The 18,935-nt window shown below is 46.1% G+C and overlaps 1 protein-coding gene across 3 annotated transcripts in view; it reads right to left on the bottom strand.

The window, feature by feature from the left end:
- Positions 1–941: 941 nt before the first annotated feature.
- TACC1 (transforming acidic coiled-coil containing protein 1) overlaps positions 942–18,935 on the bottom strand; it is a 76,010-nt gene continuing 58,016 nt past the window's right edge. For all 3 annotated transcript variants that reach the window (XM_045005392.1, XM_045005391.1, XM_045005393.1), the window contains 8 exons: positions 18,578–18,633; positions 14,323–14,460; positions 13,041–13,117; positions 12,339–12,382; positions 11,564–11,724; positions 10,405–10,511; positions 7,338–7,458; positions 942–6,339 (listed from right to left, as the gene is read on the bottom strand). In XM_045005392.1, the coding sequence (XP_044861327.1) occupies positions 6,271–6,339; positions 7,338–7,458; positions 10,405–10,511; positions 11,564–11,724; positions 12,339–12,382; positions 13,041–13,117; positions 14,323–14,460; positions 18,578–18,633 (773 nt within the window). In that variant the 3' untranslated portion in view covers positions 942–6,270. The remainder of the gene's footprint in view (positions 6,340–7,337; positions 7,459–10,404; positions 10,512–11,563; positions 11,725–12,338; positions 12,383–13,040; positions 13,118–14,322; positions 14,461–18,577; positions 18,634–18,935) is intronic.

Raw genomic sequence — 18,935 nt, forward strand, 5'->3', positions numbered from 1 at the left:
AGGAAAGGATCCAGTTATTTCTCAGATGGGGGAGACGGGGGTACATGACTCAGAATGGCAGGGCATTGGGTAGTTCAGCAATTGCACACAGTACTGAAACGTCCTTCTTCCCTTAGAGAGTTGTGTCCTGGCAAGGTGAACCGAGCTGCTGGAAATACAGCATGGAAGCTGGAAATACAGCATGGAAGCACAATGTCCCACTCATTTTTGCGTATAGAATGCTTCTCAGCTGCTGGAAAACACTGACGTTTCAGTGGATTTTTCAAATGCTGATAACGCTGATCGACAGTGCTAAAAAAGGAACCCGCCTCCTCCCATTTGATGGAGCTCAGCCTGGACAGAGTTCTCCCATTCCCAATCCTCCACCTCCATTTACTTTGAAACTCTCCCAGCCTGAGGATTATCAGTGATGAATATTAACACTGAGCATTTACAATGTGCGATGCTTCCTTGCCCTTCACGACCCCACGGTCAGGCTGGGAAATATCTGCCTTTTTACAGATGGAGAAGCTAAAGAGGAGAGGTTAAGTGATTTACCTGAGGCCAACGAGAGAATTGGTGTCAGAGCTGGGATTAGAACTGAATCCTGTCTCCTGATCTATGACCACAACCCTCTATTCACCCATCTGCAGCCAGCCCGCCGAAAGTCTGTCACCATGTAAACCCACAAAATACAGGGAACATCCCCCCAAATTAGTATGAAACTATAAAGCATGTGACCTGAGAGCACTGGAAATTAATCATTTTTTAAATTAATTTTGGGTGCATTTTAGAGTCCATAAAAGCCAGTCTCAGGATTTGATTCTGATCACACTTGCATTGGTGTAAATCAGGAGTAACTGCATTGAAATCAATGGAGTGACACCTAACCCTGTGTAAATGAGGTCAGAATCAGGTCCTCAATACACATACAATAAACCAAAACAGGAAAAACATCCAAGAATGGTAAATACAGTTTTTATTCAGGCAATGAAACATGGAAAAAATATATTAGTAATCATTATTATAATCTCATTTGTGTGAGTATAACTCTTACAAATATTTACCTGACATATAAAAGGGAAATTATTGTACATATAAAATTTATGCAGATGGCAGTTACATACACTGTACAAAGCAATCCCGATAGTAGTCAATGCAGAGTTCTTCTTCCTGCCTCTGGGAGGGAAGAGACTGCACGAGGGATGCAGTGGAAACAGATTTGCAGTCAGGATGGTCATTAATTGGCACTTTACTGCAGACAAGAGATCTATTGCAAATGTACACTTGTAGATGGCAACATTAATAATTTTACAGGCAGGCAACTTTGACAGTTAAAAGGGGTGGTGCAATTCTACTGGAAAAAAGAGAGAGATCATGCTTTGAACTTGGTGCATGGCCATTTGCAAGTTTCCGGGTATTAGCGATACATCTTGGCTTGTTCATTAGGGAAGGAGTTTTGTGTTCACAAGACACTTGTAAAAATTACTCAGCAAAGCTTGAGTATTGCCATTATCTCCCTGTACAGAGAACAGCAGCAACTTTCAGATCTTCCTGCAAATGCTACTGAATGGCAAAAGATGAAGCGGCATCTTTACAGACCTGAATAGAAGGGTCTACCGATGATGAGCCAGTGTATACCAAAGCTTTGCCTCTGGGTCTGCACACTATAAAGCAGCATACAAGATAAAACATTCTCACTGATTTAAAGTTCCATACATCTTCCATTATATATAACTATAACCATTATATATGTAACTATAACCATATTATAGTTAATAAATCATTCCTTAGGAATCTCATTTGCCCAAATTCTAACGGCATGCTGAGAGGCACAGAAATGGAACAACCAGATGATACAGACAGTGAAAGTGCAATCACTGGACTCTGGGGAACAGATACAAATGGGAAAATGCTCTCAAATCAGATTACTACTGAGCGGGAGAAAGGAGCTCTCTGCAGAACTGTCTTGCATTTCAGCTCTCTTACCTTTGGAGGAGAGGGAGGTTTGTTAAAGATTTTACTTCGCAATTTGCAAGCTACAGTTCTGTATAGATGCTGAGACTCATGACTGTATTTTATGGAGCTGTGTTCTCTGGAGTTTATCAAAACCTCTCTGCAAGGACGCATCATCTCAGAGTAACCGAAAAAAACCTCACAGAGAGACAGCTACTTCAAAACATGCTAAGATTTGAAGAATCAGTCTCCCGGCGCCCTAATGCGCTGGATCTCCAGACTTTAGCCCTCAATAAGCAAACCTTTCCTGCTTTTGTTTTAGTCCCTTATGGCCCCAGTGAGATAGCAAATGCAACGTTTGCTCAGAAATCTAATTTCGCTTCTCTTAACACAGGTGGGAGTGAACATGAGTGGCATAATATGGGGCCGTGTATCTGAGGGCAGAGATCACATCAAACAACTATTCATAACAAAGAAAGAATGGACCTAACGGACATATTTTACACTTTTTATGTGGATTTTTTGGGGGATGAGGAGAACCTGTGACTCAAACATAAAAGGGGTTTTTATTAAACACACTTTATTAAGAAAGCTCTTCTCAGTTCTGTGGCAAACTCTTGTTTATTCAGAGGCTTTTCTCATCGGGTAGTATAATAATGTTTTACAAAAACTCAGATTTGGTTCTGGAGCTGCCAGGCAGGTTTTCAATGCCATTTGGTTACTATCTAAACTCTGCTACAACATGGACACTGTTTGCAGAGAGCAGATCAGCCCGGGCTCTTTTACAGTCTATGAACGGCTTTATTTAAACTCAACATTTTGAGCACACTGGGTGAAATTCACACCTGTGCAGAGGACTAGTGCCAAGATTAGGTACCACTCAAGTCTTATCAAAATCACATGCGACATGAGTGGTGCATGGACCTTGTGCTGGAATTTTGCCCATTGTTACTAGGGGAGAGTTAAATGGATCCCGATTAAATCAGAAACAACCTGAAATTTGCCCCCAACTCAAAACTAACCCAAAATAACAAATAACTTCTTCTGAGATCTGAAAAAAACTTGATAACTCTCCTCCCTCACACAACTTTTTTTCCTCTACTTTTTACCCATCCCTGCCGGGGCTGGAAGTGGAGATGCCAAGCTCCTCCCACAGAATGGTTGCTCACAACAAGGTTTCTAGCCCAGATCTGCAGACCCCAGAGGTTCAGAGCTGTATTTCAGTGTTTGGCTTCTTTCCTTTGGGGGCTCACCTTTGATTCATCTATTTGCCATTGTCCACTTGCAGTAACATCTAGCTAACGCCTGCCAAGAAAGAGTCATTATTATTCAAGAATCACAACACGATTTAGATATGTTCTGGAAACAAGTGAGCGAAAGAGAATGGTCCTACTTCAGTCTGGCCATACTCAAACTATGGTATAACCCAGGGGCAAGCAATTATTTTTTGTCAAGGTCCAAAATTTCTTGGTTAAGGTATAGTCAAGGTCTAGACTTCAGAGAAAATAATTTAAAAAATAACAATAATGACGATAATGAATAAATTAAAAGATTCTGGCATCCGTTCTAAAGCGTCTGGCCATCCGGATTTGGCTACCTCTGGTGTAACCGAATCACTGACGTTGACAGGAAGAGCAGCCTCGTGGCTGCATGCTCTCCTTTGTGTGTGGTTGGCTCACTTACTGTCTGGACGGAGGTGACCCGTCTCCCTCTGTAGATCATCTGATACAAGCTTTCCTACCAACATGCTTGAGGGCTGTGTAACTACTGCACCCGGGGGAACAGCACAGGAATGGGGGGGTTCCTTTCCTGCCACCACAATAGTCACAAAAATGCTGGGGAGCCATATCCCATCAAGGGAACTACCCCGGGCTAATTTTGGAGGGACCTTCTCCAGTGCACAGCAGGATACTACTTTCAAAGGAGGCATGCTAAACTAGTCCCATTAGCTAGTCATGCGCTAGGGGCAGAGTGGCACCATCTTGTTCAATGTATAATCATCATCTCCCTACAGAATACATTTCATAAAGTATATTTTAGAACTATGGCTCCAACAGAAACAGACGTGCTCTGCATGGTCCATGTTAGGAACCAGAAAATAGAAGAGTTTGATTTTGGTATGAAACGATAGCAGCCAAAAGACTTGCTAAACTTTTACATCCGCCACTAGCTAGGGCTCAGTTTCAAAGCAGCAAATCCTTCCCTGGTTTGATACTTCACCACTATCCACTTTAAAATAGGATCCACTGCCACCCCAGCTGTTGCCTAGCACAGCCCATGTTTTGTTCTGGAGTTACATTCTCTGTCTGAAGGGCAGGACTGCTTTGCACAAAACCTCAGACAAATGGTTCCAAAGCATAATTCCCTGACCAAGAGAAATTAGCATGGACAGAACAGTTCATACAGCTTGTGAGCATCACTGCTGTCAGGCTAGGGGTACTGCACCCTAGTGAATGCCATATAGATGAGACCAGCTGCAACTCTGCAGGGTGGGAAAGCATTGCCAATGCGCAAACTGGTAAAAGTCATTGCTAACGTTGGCTCATGCAACAGCATTCCAAGTATGGTACAAAAACAAGCTACATACATTTAAATATACGTCACCCTGCAGAACTTCTGGATCTCTACTGCAGTATGAAAGGTGCTTCAGCAATTCTGCATGAATTTGGCTTGGTCCAAACAAAGGGAAAATGCACACTACAGTTCCACTGAGTGGTTTGCTTTCATAGCTAGTATGATTCGGTTTCCTGCCCATTTGGACCTGTGAGTTTATTTAATGGCTGTTTGCAACTGACTTTGCTTGTACTAGTTTCTGGTTCTTTTAGTATTCGTAAAACTGCAAAGGCATTTCTGAGAGCAAGACACAGTCCAGAGCATTTTGCATCATTTTAAATGGCATTCAGTATGGACTTGGAGAAAAGGATTTTAGGACATTCACCATATGCATAAATTAGGGCCTGCTCCCTTTTTTCTGCAGTCCCCAAAGGGAGAGGTCACTCCTCTAATCTCACAGCAGCATTTTGAACCAATACCAAAGAGCTCTGCTTTGCATATTTTGAATTACTATTAAAATACTACTAATCAATGCCAGGAAATGATGGTGCTAGAGGGTAGCACTGGGGAAGTGGTACCACCCCAACAGGATATGTACAAAGTAGGTTACCAAATATGCACGCACATCTGTCTGGATGGAAGATCCAGCTGTGCAGCTGTGAGGAAGGACCCACCAAGGCTGACGAGAGAGAACAGAGAGCCCTAGTGCAAGGACAATAAAGTGCACTGACCAAGGATACCTCTGCACTGCAATCTGAGCTGTGACTGCAGCTCAGGCTGACACACCTGCGCTAGCCTGGCTAAAGGCAGCAATGTAGATGTGCAGTACAAACACGTCAGGGACCCTGGGTACCTACGTGCATTGCTGAAGCCCATGCTGCTGCATCTACATTGCTATTTTTACCCATGCTAGCACAGGTATGGCTACCTGAGCTGCAATCACACCTCAGAGTGCAGTGTAGACATATCCAGAGAGAGACTTGGGCTTCCCTCCCTAGCTGCTGGCAGGACATGGGATCAGGACTTGCTAGGACATGTTACATGAATATACACTCGGATCAACATATCAGAAATGAATCAAACCACTTTCAGGCAAACCAGTTCAGGTGTAGGATTAATCAGTTAATCAAAACCACATGCTGTGGAGTGTGTGTGTGTGTGTGATTTCCTGTCAGATACCCCTGATTTTAACATCATTACCTCCCTATCCCAGGCACTTCTACTTAGACCCCACAGTGCCTTCCTTTCTCAAGGTGCCAGTATTGCACTGTCAGCTCTCGACATCTGGGTGTGGGCTCAGCATCACAGCTGGGACCTCCCCGTTGTTTTTAGGAGAAAAATGCCAGCTGGCTAGGTGCTCGATAGAATGTACCCAATAAAAATCCCAGCTCTCATATGGGTACAACTGAAACCAGCTCCCTAGCTGCCAGGAAGGGACCCCAGAAAATGTCCACAGGCCTGACTGAGGTGCTGTCTGTAGGGGTGGGCATGTGGCTGCTGATGACACCATAGGAAATGCACATGTCCTGCCGGATTAGGGAGAAACTGAGCTGAACCCTAAAAACCTGGGGCTGCAAACCCTCTGAAACAATCAGACTAGAACCCTTTAGGACACCAGCTTTGACTCTGGGGTGATGGGATCCTGCAGTCAAGTGGGGCAGGCAGCTGTGCATATGTGCTTTTCTCTGCTCAGGGGAGATTATTCCTGGAGAATAAGGCAAGGTGCGCAACGTTACAAAAAAAGCAGCCAAGTGCAGAGTGTTGGACGAAGGGCGGCGAGGCTCAGTCAGTCTTTCCCATCTTTGCAATCAACTCGTCACAGATCTTGGTCAACTCTTCAATTTCTTGGTTCTGAAAGACAAATGGTCACATCGAGATGAAGAGCTGAAGTTCCCCGATGGCCACAGGTAACCAGTGAGTGATCAATTCCAGACCCTTTCCCCACCGGTAATACAAATAAATCATCATCATAAAAGGGAAGGCATGGCCCCTTGGGGGGAAGGGGGCAGAGCCAATCTGCTTCTACTGCTGACCCTCTGCAGGGACTGGGGCTCTATCACATGGAGTGCGGGGGCCAATGAGATTTCTCTGCAGTTGGCACTGTAGTTCAGGGCATTCGCTTCTGCAAACAGCATTATGGCTACTAATCCCTTTGTAATGCCATCCATTGCATTTCAAAGCAGCTATCCTTGTAGTATGCAGGCACTCTGGCATGTGCCAGCTGAGTGAATGGCAGAGAAGCATGTAGAAAAAGAGACTCACTATCCACGCTGATCCCCAGGAGATCTCCCTAGAATGATGCCAGGGATCTGCATTCCAAGATAGTCCTGCAGGATCTGCTGTCTAGGCTGATCCTGGGGGATCCTAATCACAAATTATCGCTCTCCAGCTCCATATAACTGCCCACCAGCCCAGGTCACTGTCTAGGAGCACAGTCCTGATACAGCTCAAGGCGAGGATCAGCTGGGTCACACATTCCATGGTGCGTGTGGGTTTAACAGCCGCATGGAGACACCCCAGTATCATTTATCGTCTGGATTTCATGTCCCCAAGTGGACGGTGCAGCTTGAAATGCAGCTGTTCCCAATAGCCACAGCAATATTTCAGTGTGATGGTAAGTGGAGAACAGGCAGAGATTTAAAGAACAGAATTTATATTCCTCCCCTCCTCACTCTGCCTGGCTTTGGGCTAGCTTTTCTGAGACCCTCTCTCTCACGCCGGCTGTGATCTGAGGAATGATCCCAAGATCAGTAGGAGACACTTTAATGGCAACTGTTTCCACTGAAATCAATAGCTAAACAAACACCACTTCAGGATCCAGATGGGGGCAGTGGCCAAAGGGCCTTTACCTTCTGTTGGAGGGCTCTCTCCAGCGATTCCACCTTCATCTGCTCTTTGCGCAGCCCAGCATGGAGAGCTGCACTCTCAGCTTTTGCTTTTGTGCGCACCTGAGCAATTTCTTCATTGGCTCTACGTTGGGGTTTAGAGAGAGAGAGACACACACAGAGTGAGCAAGAATATTTATCGCATTGGCCACAGCCCAAGAGAGTAACATTACACAGTGCCACAGGGTACAGTTATCTAAACGCCTAACAGAGCAAAGGATAAAGTCACCTGTTAAAGCAACCAGTAACAGCTGCACTTGCTGTGCTGGCTCCAGTTCTCCTCCATGTTTATGAGCAACAGATTCTGAGGCTGTGTTTACATGGGGATGTTGCAATAGTTTAAACTTAAATTGGCTTTTAAACTGGTTTATTTAAGATGGGCAAACCCCTGTGTAGACACACTGCTTTCGGTTTCAGAGCAGCTTTTCTTGAGGTAGCTTAAGTCAACTGCAACAAGTTTAAGATGAACAAAAATAAGCTCCTTATATCAAAATCAGACTGTCGACACAGGGGTTTGACTGGTTTAACTACATCAGTTTAAATTCACACCTTCATGAGCTAATTCAGTTCAAACTAAATGGAAGGATAAACAAAAATGGATCTGTGACTAGGGTTTTTGTTTCAAAAGGGCTAACTTTACAAAATTAAGGAAATTAGTTAGGGAAGTGGATTGGGCCGAAGAACTTGTGGATCTAAAGGCGGAGGAGGCCTGGAATTACTTCAAGTCAAAGCTGCAGAAACTATCAGAAGCCTGCATCCCAAGAAAGGGGAAAAAAATCATAGGCAGGAATTGTAAACCAAGTTGGATGAGCAAGCTTCTCAGAGAGGTGATTAAGAAAAAGCAGAAAGCCTACAAGGAGTGGAAGATGGGAGTGATCAGCAAGGAAAGCTACCTTATTGTAGGGTGACCAGATGACAACTCCAAAATATCGAGACCGCCGCAGGGGGAGCGCCTTTTCAGTTGTTACACTCACCGTGTCCGGGTCTTCGGCGGCACTCTGGTGACCAGTCCTTCAGTCGCTGACGGTCTTCGGCAGCATTTTCGTGGTGGGTAATAAATCTTGCTGGCAAAGAAAGAAGTACCTGCTGCCGAAATGCCGCCAAAGACTGTCAGCGAGTGAAGAACTCGTCACTGAAATGCCACCGAAGATATGGACATGTCAGGTGAGTGTACCAATTGAAAAGGCGCTCCCTCTGCTTGTCACCGCTGCCTAAGCAAAAAAAAAAAAAAAGGCCACCCTGCATGAAACAAAATATCAGGACAAAAGGCGTTCCGACCATACTTCGGTTGGGACGCAAGACAAACTGCTCAATATCGGGACAGTCCCAATTTTATCGGGACATCTGGTCATCTTACCTTACTGAGGTCAGAACATGGAGGGATAAAGTGAGAAAGGCCAAAAGCCGTGTAGAGTTGTACCTTGCAAAAGGAATTAAAACCAATAGTAAAAGATTCTATAGCCATATAAATAAGAAGAAAACAAAGAAAGAAGAAGTGGGACCGCTAAACACTGAGGATGGAGTGGAGGTTAAGGATAATCTAGGCATGGCCCAATATCTAAAGAAATACTTTGCCTCAGTATTTAATAAGGCTAATGAGAAGCTTAGAGATAATGGTAGGATGGCAAATGGGAATGAGGATATGGAGGTAGATATTACCACATCCAAGGTAGAAGCCAAACTTGAACAGCTTAATGGGACTAAAATCGAGGGGCCCAGATAATCTTCATCCAAGAATATTAAAGGAACTGGCACATGAAATCGCAAGCCCATTAGCAAGAATTTTTAATGACTCTGTAAACTCAGTGGTTGTACCGTACGACTGGAGAATTGCTAACATAGTTCCTATTTTTAAAAAGGAAAAATGTGATCTGGGTAACTACAGGCCTGTTAGTTTGACGTCTGTAGTATGCAAGGTCTTGAAAAAAATTTTGAAGGAGAAAGTAGTTAAGGACATTGAGGTCAATGGTAATTGGGACAAAATACAACATGGTTTTACAAAAGGTAGATCATGCCAAACCAACCTGATCTCCTTCTTTGAGAAGGTAACAGATTTTTTAGACAAAGGAAACGCAGTGGATCTAATTTATCTCGATTTCAGATATAATGACAGGAGACTCAAAGAGGAAGGGCTGAGGGGAGATCTGATTGCTCTCTATTAACATATTAGAGGGATAATTCCTCTCCCTCCCTGGTATTTATTTAAGCTCAGTACCAATGTGGACACAAGAACAAATAGATATAAACTGGCCATCGGGAAGTTTAGACTTGAAATTAGATGAAGGTTTCTAACCATTAGAGGAGTGAAGTTCTGGAACAGCCTTCCAAGAGGAGCAGTGAGGGCAAAAGACATATCTGGTTTCAAGACTAAGCTTGATAAGTTTATGGAGGAGATGTTATGATGGGATAGCCTAATTTTGGCAATTAATTCATCTTTGACTATTAGCGGTAAATATGCGCAATGGCCTGTGATGGGATGTTAGATGGGGTGGGATCTGAGTTACTACAGAGAATTCTTTCCTGGGTGCTGGCTGGTGAGTCTTGCCCACATGCTCAGGGTTTAACTGATCGCCATATTTGGGGTCGGGAAGGAATTTTCCTCCAGGGCAGATTGACAAAGGCCCTGGGGGTTTTTCACCTTCCTCTGCAGCGTGGGGCACGGGTCACTTGCTGGAGGATTCTCTGCAGCTTGAGGTCTTTAAACCACAATTTGAGGACTTCAATAACTCAGACATAGGTTAGGGGTTTGTTATTGAAGTGGATGGGTGAGATTCTGTGGCCTGCATTGTGCAGGAGGTCAGACTAGATGATCATAATGGTCCCTTCTGACTTTAAAGTCTATGACTCTATGAGTCCATAAACAATGAGCAGGACCCTTCTCAACGTTACAGATTCTTTCAAAGACTCTGGTATGAATCTAATTTTTTATTTATAAACCTGGTTGAAAGACTGAAATCAAAGCTCATTCTTGTTTCTCCCAAAGTTCCAGACTCAGCCTGCATTCTGCAGAGCCCACATCTGGGATTCTTACTTGTCTAGTTTTTCTTCTGCATGGATTTTCAGGGCTTGATACCGCTGCTCTTCCTGTTTGACCCGGGCTAAGTAATCCTGAGCACATTTTTTCAAAGCTTCTTCATTCTGGTAGATAAAAATTGCAAAACAATGGTGACTACTTTGAAATGGAGTTTAGCATGTCACACTGTGCTGATACGAACTACAAAACTGACACCCAGATGGAAATTGAGGTTCACAATTTGAAGTATTTTTTATTCTTCTGACAGATTGCTCATTTATGCTACGGCCTTTTTACGCCACTCTGATAATGTTTTTATAATACCTTGCCTTTGGCTCCAGCCCTTTGCTTGGATCCCTCTGCTACTTCTGGTGTCTATTGTTCACAGAGTACAGGGAGAATGTGACCGTAAAATCTATAAAGAGGAACAGGCTCCCTGCTGCGATCAACTCCAGCAGCTCTTATCACTGGCTTCCTGTGACATTTACAGCCCAGAAAGGTACCCTGCTTATTCATCCCAGTGTTGACAGATAAACGCAAGCACTGGAAACATCCTTCAACTGAGGGCAAGGAGTAGAGCTGGGCAATTTTTTGACTTGTTTTTGGTGAAAAATGAAGATTTGGCGACATTAAAACAATTTGCAAATTTGTGTCAATTTTGCCAGATTGTTTCAAATGAAAAAAAATCTGAAAAAACCTAAACCTTTAACTTCAACATTTTAAAAATAAACCATCCTGATGTTTTTATTTGAAATGACTTTTAGCTTAGAAATGTCCTTTAACTTTATTATAAAAAATGCTCCATAGCAAAACAAAACGTTCTGGTCACCCTGAAATGAATTTTTTTTACTTTCTGATTTGCTGAAAATTTCAAAAAATTTCATTTTCAGTTTGATCTGAAAAAATTCCATCTCCCTTCCCTCTCCCCCGCCGCCCCAAAATCTTGGCCTTGCCAGTGTATTGAGAAATCTGTTATTTGCCCAACTCTACCGAGGAGCATTGATTCAAAGTGGCGTTGGGGACATAGGACGACCAGAACAGTATTGGACAAGAAACAGTAATAGCCTGTGTGCTTCTATAACCCCTTATCCAGAAACCATCGGACAGAACATCACACAGGCAGCACAGGAGGTACAACAAGGAAGAGGAAAGCAAGTCTCCAAAGAGAGTAAAGGACCTTCTTAAACCCTTCCAGAATGCCCTTCAGGTTCTCGTATCTCCGAAACAGATCCGACAGGGACCTTTCTACTGAGTTCAGGTCTGCCAGGGCCTGTTCCTTTTCCATCGTGAGCTGCTGCAGACTCTTCTGGGAGGCCATGTTTGTCCTCTGTTCATCTTCTGTGAATTAGAAGTAAATTATATTTACATCAAAACTCTCCTTTTCTGAAATGGAGACTGCTGCCGCTACGCCCCGGGGTTATCGCTCCAAATTGCCCCGTGACAGCCCTGGCTTGGATTCCAAGCAGGAGGGACTCCCAGGAGCAAGCAGGGATGAAAGTACAGCTGCCGTCACTGCAGTGGTCCTCACTGGCCAACTTCAGATGTTGCTGATGGCTCTTCCAGGGGAGCTTCTGTCAGCCCACTTTGGCTGGACGATACATCGTCACGGTGGAAAGCCAGGGGCGGCGGGATGGGGTGGGGTGTCTAACAGAGAGGAACGTCCAGGCTATGGGAACACATGGAACCTCCCACTTAGAAAACCTAACGGCCATTTGTCAAAATGGAGAGAAGCTGGTCAGGGCAGATGGTGCAGTGGGAATAAGGGATTCTGCTGCATGCTCCTTATGGAGGCCAGTCCTGGTTGTAACAGCAGATGGGCACTGAACATGGGGAAGCAGATGAAACTGGGTCCATTTTTCTCTGTGTAGTTATTGTGATCAGCATCCCACAAGCCATCCCGAGGCCACCAACTTCCTAACGCTAGTGACGGCTGCCACCCAGAGAGACCTTACCTATCATCTGGGCAATGGTCTTTTCATATTCAGCCACGATTTTCCTAGAACGAAAGGGGACAGGGGACATTTACACACAGTCTGGGGTTTTGTTTGTATCTGTGAAGCTCTGTTGCTGGCAAACTGCAGCTGGTATGTTGTTGCCAAGCACACTTCTTAAGGCTTTGGAAAACAAAATGACACCAGCCAGTTCCAGAGGCAGCCTGTGTGCACAGTCTGAAACGATATATAGTCCCTGAAACAGTCTAGATTATAGTTCTGATTCCTCTCAATCACCTCTTCTCTTCTCCAGTAATATCTGCCTTCAGCTTCCACCCAGCTGACCTGGCCTTCCCCTGGGCTCTCAGACATGCACAGTTAATAGGATTTTACTCTTAGCACAAAGAACATGACAGACTTGTTACAGTCTGAGCATGATGAGCTCACGGCTTGTAACATGTTCCATCCTGAGCATGGCTATTCATGTTATCTTATTACCACCAGAGCGAACTAAACCACAAGAATCACAAAAGAAGAGATGCATGAGCAGCTTTTCAGTACCAAGCAATTCAGCACCCCAAAATCAACAGCTTTGCTTCAATATACCCCAGTGGCTGCATGGAATGTCCCCCAAGAGTCAGGCATGATTTGATCTGTAGCTCTGTGTGGAAATGCTAAAGGATAACGCTGGAGGGGTGAACACCTGAGAGCTCAGATTTTTACCTCATTTCCAAGACTTCTTGTCGGCTCTCTTCATATTTTTTCTTCCATTCATTTGCTTCGATCTCCTTAGTGATTATCTACATGATAAAGGAAACAAAATGCAAACTCTAACTCTCCACCTCCAGGCATACAAGGGCTGTCTTCCGGGAGGTGGAGCCCGACAACTGAAGCTCAGCTTCAGACTGTGACTTGGGAATGTCATGGAGTATAATCAGAGACATTAAATCCAACCACTAGCAATGCAAAACCCGAACGCTTTGATATTAGCTGAAGACAGCTCTTTAGGGGGGAGGGAGAGCTCAGTGGTTTGAGCACTGGCCTGCTAAACCCAGGGTTGTGAATTCAATCCTTGAAGGGGCCATTTAGGCATCTGGGGCAAAATCTGGGGATTGGGCCTGCTTTGAGCAGGGGGTTTGACTAGATGATCTCCTGAGGTCCCTTCCAACCCTGATATTCTAAGATTACTAGCAATGGGCAAAGATTTAATCTAGATTCAAGTGCTGGCTCAAAATGTTCAGAGCCTCTAATTGCAAACATTTCTGCTGAAAATTACATGCTTATGCCACTTGAAAAATAAACATTAAGTGGCAAACTTGAGGCATAAGGAGATGATTGCCCCAAAGCCTGCCACTGCACATCAACACAGGTGCTCACTTGGGGTTTTACAGTAAGGGACCTGTACAGATCTTAGATACATTCATGGCTATAAAACTCTCTCCTTTTGGAGTCTCGCTTTTACCACAAGACGATGGAAGTGTGAGAGTGGGGGGATCTGCTGCTATCTTCTTTGCAGGCACCTTCTGCAGGCCAGGAGAATTGCTGGCCAAGCAGTAGGAGGGTACCCAAGAGGAACCAAAAGATTCTCAAGCACTGATGATTTAAAATCCAGACGGGAGGCCTTTCTGGAAGGTGTGCTTCAGCCAGACACCAGATTTTGGGCTCAATACAGAGTAATGGGGTGAAATTGTAATGGTCTGTGCAATAGAGGTCAGCCTAGATCTACTGTTCCCTTCTAGCCTTAAACTTCATCCCCTGCTCCACCTTGTCCACTGAGAATGTCACCCCGCAGCATCTCTGGGAGGCTAATTCCCACATCCTGGATACACCTGTGATGTGGGGCAGCAGAGGTTATAATGTGTGGTAGTCCCTAGAGGCCCCAGTGGAGATCAGAGCCCCATGGTGCTGGCTGCTTCACACAGGCAGAGACGAATTCCTGCTCTAGGTGAACACGTTTTGCTGCCCTAAGCAGGCACCTGCCCCGACGGTGCAGAGTCACCATTACCTCTTCTCTTATTAAAGTGAGCACGGCTGTTTTGTCAGATTCACTGAGGCAAATGCTTTCCAGAGGACTTTCACTCCCACTCGCTCCGGTCGTCATGGCCCCAGGGGCTTTGTCCTTTGAGTACAGGCCACAATCGCCCTGCGGTGACAAGAATTACTGCTCAATGATACATTCAATCTGCAGCTTTTCTGCCCAACTGCCCATCTTTGGGGTATGTCTCCACATTCTAAAGTCCTTCCTTCACCCATCCTGTCTTTGTACACTGAACATTCAGAGGCCCGTCTCCATTGTGGGAAGGAAACAGTGGAGTGTCTGGTCTGGATACAAACCCTATCACTCCGGTCATGCCCAGTCCCCTTCAGGTCCCATTGTCTATTGAGCCAATTCCACCCTCTCTTGAGGCTGAATGAGTGATTCCCTCCAAAGTCACTTGAAAATGCAGCTGTCAGATTGGCATACGGGCACATGCTTCCATTGCAGAGTGAGGGGGTTTGACGCATGCTCTAGAAGGAGCAGGAGCTCACAGGATGTGTGCACAGTGAAGGGAAAACAGGCCCCAAGGGAAGTCTCTTGCTAATGCACCTGATGGGCAAGGGTGTGAGTCCCTTCCAGGTCAGCCTGGCCTCTGTCTCTAGGCTACCACCCTTTAGAAATCCAATAAACTTTGAGTCCTGAATAGGATGCTAGATTTAAACCAAACGTAGAAATGACAGAAAGCCCGTTTCCCAGGGCCTATATCAGACAGTTTCTAATGAAGATGTTGCCAGAGCCAGATCCCACAATATCATCACACTCGCTTTGCTACATGCTGCTACCAATTTAAAACAGCTCCAGGCACGTGAGCTTTGCTAAGTGTTGTTAATTGCAGCAGCCTATGTCAGGGCCTGCAGGGGACAGCGTATCCTGTGCCAGTCACCTCCCATTTAATGGGGGATTCACTACAGGGGGAAGCAGTTGTATAGATGTTTGCTCAGCCTGGGTTATTTTGCTGGGCTTCACAAGTGGTTCTAGGGTCAGACAGCCTTCATGCAGGGAGCAGTGTCGATTATCTGTCTCTGCAGAGCAGCCATCTAGCTGACACTCCTGTGCAGACAGGGTCCAATCATTGCTTCCCTGATTGGAGACAGATCGCCATCCCCTTCCCTCTGCATTAGCATGTGCTGTGCAGCAGCAACCTCCTCTTGGAGCAACTGGGCCAGCCGGGTATTTAACATGCTTCCTTAGAGCAGGAGGTCATCGGATAGGGCCCTTCCAGTCTGTGTTCTCTGGAACGCTTGCTGCATATTCTCTGACCAATTACTCAAAGCAGCCTCATCCGGGACACACACCATGAAAACCAAGAGTCTCTCCTGCCAGGGAGAACTTCACAATCTAATACCCTGATCTGGAAATCAATGCACCTTTCACAGATTTCCCTTGCTAGTTTTACTAATGAGCAAAGTCACATGTGCTCTACCTTGGGACTTCTCCACTCAGAACCCATCTCCTCTTACTTAAATGCAAGGAAATCACAACGCTAAAATCATTTAGAAAAGGCCTCATATACTGCACTGCTGAGGGGGGGTCTATTCTCCACTGTTGCAGTCAATCTAGCTTTAAATATCTCCTATCCCTTCTCTTGGGAGATTCCTCCACGGCCTGACCGATCTCACTGTTAGAAAATCTTTCCTGATACCTAGTCTCCTAAAATGTCCTTTTCTTAATTGTATGCCACTAATCCCAGCTACACTCCCTTCCCAGTTATCTGCTTGGCCACAGGCCACAAAGAGAGAAGCATTATACCGAGGAGCTAGTCAAAGTTTGTGCAGTGTTTTGTTAATGAAAAACACCCTTTCTCTGAGCAGTAAATTCTAGCGTTTTTCAGTCCCAAGCCAGACACAGAATCTTGTTTGGTTAGTGAGGGTGAACGTTCTTATTACGCAGCACAGCGGCAGGTGAGTGAACACAGCACAGTAATGGGAGCGTCAGCTGCTCTCAGCACAAATGCTCTGAGATCCCAAGCTGGTGCAGTTGGAAAAACCTCTTTAATGCGACCCCTGCCCAGGGCCATGCAGTGCACCAAGAGAGGAGCTCCTTGGGAGTAACAGCTCTGGGTGTAGCTTGGAGACTCCCCGATGACACCCTACACTAGGGCACATGCTCCTGAGCACTCGGCAAGTAACAATCCCTCATGTGTCCCGCTCCCCAAATCAGCCGCTCCCACTTTCTGCTAAGCTCCCAGTTCCAAGGAAGGAACAAGCTGCCCTGGACACTGACCATGACTTGTCTGACTGAGTGGAGAGTCTCCCTCTAATGTGGCCCAATACCCCGCTGAGCCCTGCATGCCCATGTCCACCCCAGAGCCTCTCTGTACCAACTAATGCATTACACTGAACCGTTAGAACAGCTGCAGGGCTCTGGAGACCTGAGCTGGGAATCCCCACAGAAAGCAAGTACTTTCCCCTTGGTTTGCTTTACTCATGTCCTTGGGAGGCTTAGGGTAGTGAAATCTGTCCCAGGGAAGCTGAGCTGGCTGCTGGGGTTAATCTCATTGTCATCTGCCTGCCACCTTCCTCTCTTAGCTGTTCCAGCCGCATGGAGCTGAGCCGGCGTAGCACATTCCCTTGCCCACGGCTCTGTCGCAGTAGGGAAGGGATTTTATCTACACACCGGTCACAGCTGCTCTGACACTGCTGCCTGGCTCCCAGCAGTGCTACTGTGCATGAGGTGAGGCTGAGCTATCAGGACGCAGTGCTCTCTTGATCACCAGGGCTGTTTTATCTCCTCTTCAGTGGACACCATCCTAGTTGTAGGGAGGGAGCAATCAAGCTGGCTTCCAGAAGCAGAGTTTGGGGCCCTTTCCAATAGGGTGTGAGAGCTTACTTCCTTATTGCTATTCACTGTGATTGGTTCCAGAGAGGCACAGGATTTTTATTCACTCCACCAGTCTGTGTTTTCTGTTTCTCGCTTTTCCTCTCTTCTCCCATCCCCAGCAGCCCCAGCAGCAGACACTGCAGCGGCACGCTACCCGAGACCACTTCAGCTCCATGCATCGCCCAGCAGAGGGAGCTCATGCGGACATGCGGACAGCGGACTAGCTGTGCGTTGAGGGGCACAGCTGGCAGCGTCCCATCAGCTTTTAAAAGAGCCTCTTGCCACATGAATCCAATTCATGTTGCAAGGGGATTACACTGCCGGTCTAACAGAGTCCACAAGAGCATGACACCACATGCCAATCTCCCCAAGCACATGGCAATGGGAAGGCAGCTGGCAAGGACACAGAGACGGTCTGCAGGCAAACGCAGCAGCTGTCACTGCCAGCACCTCACAGCCACCGTCTGTCTCTGGGGAGAGTTGCTGTGGCTATCGGGCTGCATTGCCTGCTTTTCACCAGTGGCTGCTACAGGATTCCACGTGATGGGGACAAGACTCTCCCTTGTCACTGGTCTGGGCTTTATCCCCTGACTTCTCCTCTTCCACTTCATTCAGGCTGTAAAGCTTCATATCTGGGCATCTTAAAAATGCTCTGACAGCATCTGTGTATGTCTCCAGTGCCCATCTGATTCTGGGGACTACAAACATCCACCTGTCCATCACTTGCTCCTGACCACGTGTGGCTCCCACGCTCCCACCTGTCCTGATTCTCCACAGGATTCCTGGGTGTACAAAGTACCATCCCCTCTGCCGACAGTTCACGTGCCCCTGCCTTTCCCTGCCCATCTGCCTATTCCAGGACCATCCCATCCGCCTGCCTGGACAAAGCTTTGGGCTGCACGCACAGAAGGAAGGCCTCTCTCTAGAGTGCACTTCAGGGGCTGCTGTGAAATCAGGATTGGTTAAATCCCCAGTTCACAATTTTAAATACATTAGCTCCCAAAGAAGCTTTCTCCTGAGGTGCTTTCAGAAAGACTTCCCACCACTGTGAGGCTGATCCAGAGGCCACTTGGCCATTTCTGCAGCACCCTGGAGGATTCAGGCCTGTATCAGGGAATGTGGGATATTAGCGGTCAGAGAGCAGGGATTTGGGGTGTTCACTTAGTATATTCAGCATAGTCTCCCACTTTTCACTGTGCATGCAAGTGTCGCAATATGCAGGCAGAGGCCCAGCTCTTATTCATAAAGAGCACTTCTTACTCATGCAAACAACCCTGCTCAAGTCAAGGAATGAGAGTAAGGGCTGAAGAATCAGGCCCGTGGTGAATCACGGTGTTTCACAGGAGGTCACTGGCACAGGAGAAGCCACAGGAGGTCAGAGTAAAGGTAAAACTGCACTTACCAGGATGCTGCTGGGCCCATCCTTCTCCTTCTGTTTGGATGTCTCTTTTTCGAACCCTAAAACACAGGGCACAAGGTGTTACAGCCGCCTTGAGAGCATGACTGTCACTCCAGCAAAGAGATTTGCTGGAATAGAAGAGTTTAAGGCCATCTCTTCCAGTTCCCCAAGGCTCAGGATTCCAGGCTCTGTGGAGTTCCTTACACGGATGGACAGTTTTATTTTGGGTCAGCACATGGCCTATCAGTTTTCCTTACACACAGGGACATGCCCACCCAGGGGGAAACCCTGACAACAGCAAAGGAGCAGATTTTTTGAGGTTTTTAAGGTCAGGCTTGACAAAGCCCTGGCTGGGATGATT

Source organism: Mauremys mutica, chromosome 2, assembly GCF_020497125.1.
Source record: "Mauremys mutica isolate MM-2020 ecotype Southern chromosome 2, ASM2049712v1, whole genome shotgun sequence".
NCBI lineage: Eukaryota > Metazoa > Chordata > Testudines > Geoemydidae > Mauremys > Mauremys mutica.